Source organism: Cloeon dipterum, chromosome 2, assembly GCF_949628265.1.
Source record: "Cloeon dipterum chromosome 2, ieCloDipt1.1, whole genome shotgun sequence".
NCBI classification, from domain to species: Eukaryota; Metazoa; Arthropoda; class Insecta; order Ephemeroptera; family Baetidae; genus Cloeon; species Cloeon dipterum.
In genome coordinates, this window is record NC_088787.1 from 19,168,843 (window position 1) to 19,179,980 (window position 11,138).

An 11,138-nucleotide genomic window follows, 5' to 3' on the forward strand; every position below is an offset into this window, starting at 1 on the left:
GAAAAAGCAGAAATACCGATGCGAAGGGTCACCACAACATGTGTGTAGCAACTAGTTGCGGGGGTGTTCTCACCTGTGCGATACTAGACAGAGAGGTGTCAGTGTGATTACTGATTACACACTGAAGCTATGCTATGCAACCTGCACGTAGCGGATGCGTCGCGAGCGTGGTAAAAAAAATATATATATATATATAAAAATTGTTGCTTGTGGTGCACGAATTTTTAAGAGTTATAGCTGTGACTGGCCGAGGAAATAAAGGCTAATTTTACACAAATTTCTTCTTATTTTTAACGGCGTGCTTTGGAAAAGTGGCTAGAAGTATAAATTTAACGTTTTATTCGACCAATATGTGTTTGAAAGCTGAATTCTCTTTGAGTCCCCAAAAACCGCAAATCAATTGCGGTCGAGGTCAGGCCTTTATTTATTGACTTGATCAGAATATGACCTGCAAAAACTTCTACGAGTAAGCGTTGCTTTCTAAGGATTTTAATAATTTTTGTTAATTAAAATACATTTTTTGCAATATTTTAACAGGATTTTTGAAACAATGAATCACCCGTTTTCAATATTTTTGTTCTTTGTTATTTTTCAGCTGTAATTTGGCGAAAACCACAAAAACCATATAGAATAATGAATGGAAAATCATTTTAAAGAAGGCACATCAAATTTTTTATGCAGTAAAAAGCAAAAAATATATTATTTGTTATATCTAAAAACTGAATTTATACAATAATTTATTCACAGCAGCCTTTGTCAGGTTTTTATTGTTGGCCAATTAGTCACCGAAGAAATTATCGAAAGATTGCTCAGTGTTTGGTAACTCGGATTTCGATGAATAGCGAAAGGATGCGGCAGGGACGCAAGCTGCGGGTCCATTTCTGATGAAGCACCTTTCTTCCTCTGCGGTCTATATAAGATTTCACAATATATTATTCTGCTATTTATGATTGTCTTACTGTGGTTAAAAATATTATTCTATTGTTGGATAACTGGTTTTCCCCTGCGTCTAAAAAATGCTTGTAAATGTTTATGTTTAAATCCGTTCTAGCCGATTATTGTGCAAGAAACAAGTCGTCCTGGTCCCGGCAAAATTGCGTAACTTTCAACAACCAAACGCGAATTTCCTTGTTGCAAGAAAAGGTCAACAATCAATTCGACAATGAAAATTTGGTTGTTTGTTGAACGTTGCGCAATTTTGCCGGGACCAGGACGAAGTACTTCTTTAGCGCGCGCGTTAAATGCAGTCACTCTTGATTTCATTGGAATGTGAAAGCGCCGTTCAGCTTCATTTCCTTGTGTTTGGAATAGTTGTTTTTTCAATCCATATATATGAAGTGATATATGATGTTTGCTATTAGTAAAGAAGTGCGAATTTGTTCGTGACGCGTCTCAGGCCACTAATAAGACAAGAAGTGTTCTACTTTTAAAAATAAAAATCGCACCTTGCTTTGGGTGTAGAGAGGTATCTTCTGCCCTGAAGTGCCCTCTTCAGGGGACAACAATAACTACACAAGGAAAATTTTGGCGTGGATTCGTTTATTTAACATATGCATAATAAATTATTAACATTCTAACTTTATACACTTTCAACTTACAAAACTAACAGTGATAAAATGATAAATTGAAGAGGCCATACTTAGCTTCTTTGGCCTGATGCAGTATTTATATAATTACGAGTGACCCGTTTTTCATTTCATAAAATCTATACTGTGGAGACTTTTACACAAAATTTATCAAAAAATCTTAGAATATGGCTGCTTCCAGAGTAAAATACAACAAAGCACAAACACACATGCAGGAAGAGTTCACTCGCCGGCTAGTCGGCGCTATTGGAGTTAGTGTTTTGTACCGATATGGAGGCTCGACTGAACAAGGACCGGATCGAATCACGAACCTGTCCGCCGAAAATGTAGAAATTGTCTCTTGATGTCTGCAAAAGACGACACATTTGAAATATTACGCGAGGTGGAAAAACAAAAGGAGCAAGGATGAACTTGATTTCATATGGTTATGGTGTTCAGCAGGCAAATCAAAAAGGAAAATTTCGGTTTCAAAATTTATCTTCACAAAATATACAAATAACTCATAATACTTTTATTTTTATATGCGTTAAGTTTATGTACAAAGTAAATTTTATTTAAAAAGCGTTTGAACATTTTCTGCTTAAATGGAATAAATTATAATTTCTGTAGTAAATTGGTTGTTCTAATAATTAATAAAAAATACTATCTTACTGCAAGAGCTGTTCTCAGTTCTCGCATAAAAAGGCGGCCAATGCCGCGGAGATTTCGACGCAGGTTCGCCAGAAGCATCTGCCTGTCGATCTTCGGCTTCTGCGTTGTTGTCGTTTCTCCATCCTCACTTGACGTACTATTATTCGGAGGAACTAAAGTTGTTGTCTGAGGGCAGAATACGTTCAAAATTTGTCAGAGTATTAATATAATATATTTATCAGCATTAAGTTTTCTTGTTAGCAGTGCTGCAATGAATTCTCATTTTTTTTTTAAAATGTGTCATTTTCACAGTTATATTTCGCCTGATTTATTTTTGCTTTGGGATGACAATAATTTAGTCTAGATGCTTAGGAAATTTAAAATTCAGCTTCGGTCTCTTGAGCTGATTGGTTCTCTTTGCAAAAATAATTTAAGCATAAAATAATCTTGTTAAAGCGAAACAGAATGTTAGGCATTTTTACTGCAGAGATGCAAAATTAGAATTAAAAAATGTGGAATGTAATTGTATTGTTTTGAAGCTTTAAAATATTGGACAATACAATGCACCGCATTTTAAATAATTATTTCTCTCCGGTTAATTTATTACTTACGGTATCATTTGGCGAAAGAAATGTTCTGCTAAGGATTGCTCTGATTTTATCAAGAGCCTCTGCCCTCTCTTTCTGGTTCTGCAAACACATGACAGGAATGAAAAAGTGTCTGAAAACAAAGTGCTGAACACAACTTCCTCATTCATCTCATTATAGAGGCGTACGATTTCGCTGAGTTGCCTCCTCGGCCGAGACCTTCCGACCTCACCTCCATTCCGACTCGGCTGAAACAATGCTCAGTTAAGGAAAACGCAAAGAAGCTGTAGCAATCGATATTATTATGGACACTCTCTCTCAATTCCTGAAAGCCGCGGCTGCACTGATCTCAACTTATTGCTTACGAAATTGGTTGGATGGGACGTGAGCGGTCCGAGGCTGGCCAGACATACCAACAGGAGTAATATCTCCCGCATATCCAGCCCCTGAAACAAAATAATTTAATTATTGTGTTAGTTCAATTAATCGTCAGATAAATTAAATAATATGGCTATCCTAATTTTAAATTTGACACATTGATAGGTTTCTTTCGAGATGGGCGACCCCTGATAGCAAACAACTCGTGAAAACTCTTCGTCCCGAAAGATTAACATGGGCGCACGGGCCTATCTTTCCGTCCAAAAAAGACCAGCTCGTGTTCCTGCCCCGCAACGGGGCCGTTTATTGAAACGCTGGACATCCGTCCCGTGAAATTAATTCCCGAATGCAGGAAAGGTGCAAACCAGCAAGTAGAGAGTTGGACCCTCCCAAATCTGGATAGATTCCTCATTATTCTGCAAAAGAATCAAATATAGGCGCAAATCAGCCCGAACTCGACCACAAACATTGCTCAAATTCTCACATTGCAAGTATATTGCAAAAATTGACAGTTTAAAAATTAATATAAAGAGCGAAAGAAATTGATAACGACGCGGTTATTGAAATTTAATTTAGCGGAAATTACGATTTTTTTCTAAATGGATCTCTGTGCGTAATTGATGACTATAAGGATGGGCCGCTAGAGTAGAATTCTTGGAAACGAAAATTAAATTACACGTTCTCGTATTGTATAGAGATGGTATTTTTTGGCCTCTAGTACGCAACACCTTTAAAAAATGTACACACCACAGTGTTAGCTGCAGAGAATTCTGAATAAACGTTTGACTGCACCCATTTCCGAGCGCACAACGTAATAATGATGTTTATTAGTAATTGGAAATTCCCAATGACAAATAACATAATTTATTTATTTATTCCAACGCTAATTACAGAAAAGAATGGAATTTTCGAAAGAGACAACTAACAGATTGCTCTAGCATCCTCATAAATTTTATTGAATGTTTTTGTTGAGATTCATGCTATAAATGAAAAATTGACATTTTTATGTAAGGTTATTTACTGTTCTCCATAATAAACAAAGATTGTTTCTCTAGCTAAAAAGTAAAGAATGGTTTGAATCCTCTGTTATAAGCAATAGAAGCAAAGTGATATTAGACCACGACAAAATCACGAAATTTTGCAACAGCCATTATACAAACATAAAAATGTCGTAAACCGTTGGATGGCACTTCAAGCAGGACAAATGGTAAATAAAAAAACAAAGTGAAAAGGAAAGCCATCCCATCCAATCAACTAATGGATGTGAATAGACGTTGCGCAGGCGAGAGGTCAAAGGCAGACGACAATCACGCGACCTGCCGCGACGCACCTGCGGCAAAAGTTGCCCAACCGCGCGCGGCCCGTCTGTCATTCCGGCCGACCAGGCAAATTGGCGCATTGACCATCGCACGCGGCGGCGACAACAATTGGCAGTGATGCAGCGCAATTGGATTGAATGCTTCGTCCTCCACGCGCGTGGGTCAGTGTTACACGTCTCTATATTCAAGAGATGTCATTCACATCGGACGAGAGGTCGTGCGTGATTATGCACGAGCGCATGTTCATTACTTTGATTAATTCTTGCAAGCGCATATCCTTGAATGGCCTTGGGCTTTCTCCGTCGGTGCCAAACTAATTCGTTAATCGCTCGCTACTCTGGAAGCAAAGTCGAAAAGTGCATTTTGTGATTCGCCAGAGATTTTTTATTTTATTATGCAATGCCCGTTTCTGCGTCTCTGCGCTCTCAAGGTGCATTCTCTTCTTTTCTGCACACGGGCAATACTAATGAGCAGCTCGTTTGCGCCGGCACATTTGTTCTTGACAAGGTTCTATTGCGAATGAGACGCACTCAAACTATGGAAACACTATTTTTGCATTACTGCAAACTTTCAAAGACAGATAGAGGATCTGGCACGATTTGAATATGACACGCACGCAATTCCACTTTCCTGGAAGTCTTGTGCTGGATTCAAACGAATACAATTCATGAAGGAAAGTAATGGTCCACGTTATATAAAGACGAAATTTCACGCAAGGACTTTTTTCGTGGAAACCGCCACGCAAGCATGTCTAATATGTTAACAAAAAATGGAGCAAAATAGTAATTGAATTCCATCTCTTATGCTGGGAAAAGAGCGCTCCTTTCAAAATTTGATTGTGCGTGCGTAACATTTATGCGGAAGTCTACTCAAATGCCATCTAACTCATTCATTGGCCTTTAACCTTAGCACGACACCAACGCAGGACAAACTTTACCAAGGCTTTTCTATTGAATTTTCTCTTCTAAATCATCATCTTGCCAATGCTATTTGAAGTATATATTTAATTTGTTGCAAATAAAACAGGAATGATATCAACCTGAATTTCAATTAATGATAATATGTAAAGCTTGGTAAGTATCTGGATTAAAATAACAAATTTCATAACAAAAGCAGAGAAAAATCTATATTTAACTTTATAACAAACTTGAAATGGTTAATAAAATACGGAACTTTTATCCTCTGCTCTGAACTGCTGACTAAGGGTTTGGCTCCTTTTTATGAGAAGATAAATTAAATAACACTTTCTTGCCTTAAAATTATTCCACAGATTAAGCTGCAGAAAAGAGGAATTGGATTTGTTTTTTATTCTTCACAGGAAAAGAAATAGCAAAATTGCATCCTCTTTTCCTGTGAGAAAATGGATCTAATTTCGAGGCTGAAATAAAAGATTTTTAAGGTTTAGTATAATAATAATCCCACCAATTTTTGCATAAATATTGATCTGGAATGATAACACTAGTGCTTCAAGCAAAAGTTAAACATGGAAGATTTTTTGCATCCTGCTGAGCTGAATGATCTTTTCCTTCTTTTTCCAATTGATATATTTTCTGATTTGAGGATGTATGGGACATAGTTGCTCTGCTGATCCGCAAAATAAAAATCATTTTGAATCTAAAATTTTAATGATATTAAAAAATATTGGGGAAATTCCTTACTTTGAAGTGGAAAATTCTATCTGCTTGGATGGGCAGGAAATTAAAATTTAAACTACAAATCAACAAAAGAATTAGTCTCAATTCTGATTATAACATCGTTCCTATTCGGTTTCAGGCATCGAATTCCCACGAGAAAGTTTTTTTTAAATAAACGTAATTACAGTTGTTTGGTTTTTCTTTGTAATTGTTTTAAGCATATTAACGACCTACTTTGGTCCTTTCAATAAATAGAAGTTGTATTTTTTAAACTAAATATGGCTATTATTTTAAACCCGGTTTCATCATTTCAGGATTAGAGCTCATTCTCCAAAAATAGGTAGTCGAATAAATTTGTCTGGTTCCCAGCATGTTATTTCCGTGAAAAAAGTGGATACTGGAGCTTCAGACCATCTGCTGGAGCCGAATCATAAATTTACTTTCATATTCTGACCTTCCTGGGTTAAAAGGTCAATTTAAAGGCAAATCCATTCACCAAAATTTATGAGGAAGCTTTTTAACCCATTGGCGTTGAGAGGAAATTAATTCTGTTGCGTATTCTTCTATTTCGCACAGAAAGGTTTTATTGACTTTGGGTATGAATTTGTAAGGAAATGATTGACAAAAGTAGAAAGGAAATCGGTTTCCACTCTCGATCTCGCCTTAGCAATTCTCGATTCCGATCAGCAGCTTCGAACGAGTTAGGCGCGCGTGGGCAATTTTCATTTATCAACCGAGAAAAAAGGCGCACGCACAAATATGCGGCACAGCACACACTCGAGAGCGAATTTAGTTGGTATGACGGGGGCATAGAGAGCCGCCTAATTCCGAATCAGCAATAACAAGCGCATACTCTCACTTTCTCTGCGTTGCCGAGAGCCATGGCGGCGCATTTGAAACGCACGCGAATATATTTACGCGCTGCGCGGTGTGTGTGTGTTGATGATGAATGAGCGAGCCGCATGTTTTGGTATAGTGTGTGTGCAAACATCTCTCTCTCTCTCTCTCTCTCTCTCTCTCTCTCTCTCTCTCTCTCACACACACACACACACACACACACTTTTTGTCACTGCCGCGCGGCTGGCTACTCATCCTTTCGTGTACGCGAGGAGGATCTCGCGGCTCACTCAGTGACGCAACCGTGTTGTAAGTGAACTTGAGCAGGAAGAAAAGGAAAGGCAAATATTATATCATCTGTTTGAGCAGATGACTAGGCACTACGTGATAATTCGTTTTCTGTGTCATGATAACCCTAATTATTTATGCTTGAATTGCACCGCACGTTTTTGCAACTTGTTTACCTCTACTGTTTGTCTTTTCGGCCAATTAACAGAGAGATTTCTGCATAGAAAAAATGATGTGTGTAACAATATCATCGGGAATTACTGCAAATTGTAGATCTAGATATAAATAAACTTGTTTTCATTCCTCCCTATCATCAATAAGAAGGTTGCGTGTTTTTTTTTTAATTCTTAATTGGTGAATGTAAGAAATGTACTTGAGATATGCGTACCAGTTTCCAAGCGTGTATTTTTTTTAAGTTTACACGGCTATTATTTTGTATTTCCCTCATTTTAAATTTTAAACAGGAATAATTTAGGGAAAGTATTTCTTCATCTCGCAGATGCGAAACCTGACTGTTCAAATCTAGTTTAAAATTAAGAATTTAAAGGATATGGGTGCCAAAAAATATAATTTGAAATGAGAAGCTAAAATTTCCGAAAGTTTAGGACTGGAAGAAGAGAGCGGCCAGTTCATTGTGACGCCATCAGTGCTGTGGCCAGTGATGTTCACGACACGCCAATTTAACTGCCCTGATTGGAATGAATGTAAAAATCTTTGCTACCCTGAGCACTTACGACGTAACAATGTACTGACCGCTCTCTTTCCAAAAATTCTAACTGCACTCTGATTTTCAGAATTTTAAGCTTCATATTATCGCTGTGGCAGTGGCGATTGCCAGTAACTTCTGACAAAGAGTTGAGTTTTAATTGTTAAGTTTGAATTGTAGAGCGAATTTTGTAACACTCGAATTTGTGAGCAATTTATTTTTTGACACATGATCATGTCCTTTCATACAGATCCATCCATTATAAATTTCATTGCTATATTCTCAATAACCTCCATAAAATCCACATTCTTTCGCAACGCAGAATTCTCAGATTCCACAGCTGAAAAGGCCAAACTCATTTGCATGGTCATGTGGACGGCCGAGACAATAATTTCAAAAAATAACCGGAGCACTTTAATACACACACTGATTTATTGTTATTCCAATTTTTCGTTCCCTCCGGTGATTGGAGTGCGTGTGGATGGGGACGAAGAGCTAGATAGTCGCACTTGAAACAAGACGACCTTGCGAGTTCCACTCCATTATCTGGGTCAAAAAGCAAATGCGCCAAGCTAGCGTGCGTCTGCGACAGACGGCGGACGAAAACTCAATCGGATATTGGCCGCACGTTGTCAGACAGCTTCCTGCCTTGAGGTCGGTATAATTAACCAGTACTGGAAGCCGATGGCGAATTTTGGAAGCTGTTTTAGTCCGTTTCACTCTCACCAACAGGAAAAAGAGAAAGAATTTTTAAGTTTTGATTTTTGATCCTGATAGGTCTTTTGCGCTGTGTGATTCTAGCTCGATATTACGCTATCTGAAGCCAACACGCTGCAGCTTTCTTTGTGCTCGCTTTTCGCTCTGACGAATCTCTATTCCTCTAGTACACCTCTACGTTCAAACTTAACCTATAACCAGAAATTCTGAAGAAAATAGCGTAATTATATTAATAAATTAGCGTATTAATTTTACAACTGTTTGGAAGCAACTGTTATACGATTAAGAGTTGTAGACTTAGTTTTAACGTTTCTTAATTTGTTTAATATGGGAACAAGATCTTAGATGTTTTGCTTGAAGTAACGTTTGTTATCATATTATAATGATTGACAAGTAAAAGTTTATAAAATAGATCAATTGTTGTTTACAATTTTAATTAATTTATAGAATTTGATTTTTCATTATGTAAATAAAATCAAAATTGTTAAAATTTACTTAAAAATCTATACAATAATAAAATATCCAAGTTATATTTTGGTAAAATAAAAACGTAGAAGTATTTACTTACAAGTTTTAACTAAAATGAGACCAGGCTAAACAATTAAAGCTTCCGCAGAAAGGCATAAGATTTATAATTGTAGCGAGTTGCGAGACGACAGAGCCTTGCACAAAACAATCTCGTTTCCGCAACGTCTCTGAACGCGTCTCCGGCGAATTCTGTTTTACTTGGCCAAGCGAGAAGAGGCGAGACGAATCGCTCCACGTTTGAATTCAAATAATCTCCAATCAGCAACAAAAGACCGAGTTTCCTGATCGAAAAATATAGCGTCCACATGCACGGGATAATTGCGCGCGCCGGCAATTTGTTCTTTTCGAGCAATTTAGATTGGCGGCGCGGATAGGTTTATTCGTCTCATCGATTCTCTCACGAGACGACTTTCAAGGCCGCAATTATTAAGGAAGGAAAGCTGTTTTCAATTTGGTATTCGGTGCGTGCTTTTTGACTCGAAGAAAGAAACGGGGCCACTTTTATGTACTGCCAGCATTCCACATTTGGAGCGTGCGCGTTTATCGAACTACGTGTGCAGTGCATGCGTTTCTCGCTTTTTGAACGCCTGCCGCTTTGGGCCACTTTCGTCTTCAATGCCGGAAATAAGTGTCGGATGCAGAACGAGAGAGAAAGAGGAATGTGGTCAATAAGGAGAAATCTGCAAATTGTCGGAAGATCAAATTAGCACGAAAAAGATATTGGCTCCCTGTGTATTGACATAAATAATCAGGTTTCAAAGAGAAATTTTTAAAAAAGGAGAAGCGTAAGTGAAAGATCATAATATACGAAAAATAAAATAATATGTACACATTTTTAGCTGGATAGAATGTTTATTAGACACCGCGTGTTCAACAACATGAAATTTACCATATTACGAAGTGGATAGCGTTGGAAGACATTTTCTTAGTGCTTTGGAATAACGTATTACTAATAATTTAAAAATTCAGCTGGATATTTTTGGGCCCATTCAAAAACAAAACTCTTCAAATTCCTCAAAAACTGGACGTTTATAAATTACGGAAATTTTTAGTGCTATAATAAGGGTAAAATAATTTAAATTTTAAAGATTTCTACGTCACCAGTCTCTGTACCTATTTCATACAATCGTTTAACAATTAAACACTCAGAATATTGATTTCTCAGCTCTCAAGGGACAAAATAACGGTGCGTTGAGTAGCAAATAAAATCACGTGTCTTTTTCCTTTTGTTTCGCGTTCTTTAATGATTTAATTTGCAGCACGTGTAGCCAATAGGAAGTCGCGGAGAGATTTTTTCCTCGTCTTCAAGGGTGTTTATATCGCCTAGGCTTATGCTACACTTCTTGGCCGCTCTCTTGCTTTTTCTACAAAACGTTCTCGAACTTGAGCCAAAGGCTAACGAGTCTCATTCAATCGGCTTTTAATATTTTTGCGGCTGCAGCAGCGGCGCAAGGCTCGCCGAGAGCTAGAGCCGAGTGGTTATGTCACGCCAACGGGAGAAATGCGGCCATAATCTTTCAACATACGTACGTAAATCGAGAGCCAAGCTTACTTTCAACGGACAAAAAGCGTGCATACGACGCTTTATACGCCTTAAACTGTGAAATCACCTCTGGGAATCGCTTCCGATCAATTCGGAAAAATGGTTCTGATTGGCTCGCACCGTTAAAGCGACCACCAGATTGTGGAAAATAATTAATTATATAATGATAAAAAATTGTAAAATCAATTATAAATTAGTGGGGGTAAATTTAGGGTTGAATTCGTGACTCACGTGTTGTTATGATGGACTGCTGACGAGATGGGCTCTTTCTGCCATGGATCTTGAGCCGAGACTGAGTTTGGACCTCGTCCCCACGGATAAAGCACGCGCTCTGGCGGGGAAAGTTACGTCAACAGGTGCACGTGAATCTGTTTTGTCTTACGGA

At 37.8% G+C, this 11,138-nt stretch overlaps 1 protein-coding gene across 1 annotated transcript; it reads right to left on the minus strand.

Annotated features, from left to right (window-relative positions):
* Positions 1–1,522: 1,522 nt before the first annotated feature.
* Positions 1,523–11,138, minus strand: LOC135936408 (uncharacterized). The gene is made up of 6 exons (XM_065479206.1): positions 10,985–11,138; positions 3,169–3,249; positions 2,962–3,051; positions 2,828–2,905; positions 2,238–2,402; positions 1,523–1,933 (listed from the first exon to the last, which is right to left on the minus strand). Exons 2-6 carry the CDS (start codon positions 3,238–3,240, stop codon positions 1,820–1,822), a joined length of 519 nt encoding a protein of 172 aa, XP_065335278.1. The 5' UTR covers positions 3,241–3,249; positions 10,985–11,138; the 3' UTR covers positions 1,523–1,819.

Bases quoted from the DNA above. Each gene is read 5' to 3' on its own strand.
- LOC135936408 (XM_065479206.1), bottom strand. From the start codon at position 3,240: ATGCGGGAGATATTACTCCTGTTGGTATGTCTGGCCAGCCTCGGACCG. The intron at 3,052-3,168 runs GTAAGCAATAAG...GCATTGTTTCAG, and splicing joins CGTCCCATCCAACCAATTTC to CCGAGTCGGAATGGAGGTGA. The intron at 1,934-2,237 runs GTAAGATAGTAT...CGTCTTTTGCAG, and splicing joins AACTGAGAACAGCTCTTGCA to ACATCAAGAGACAATTTCTA.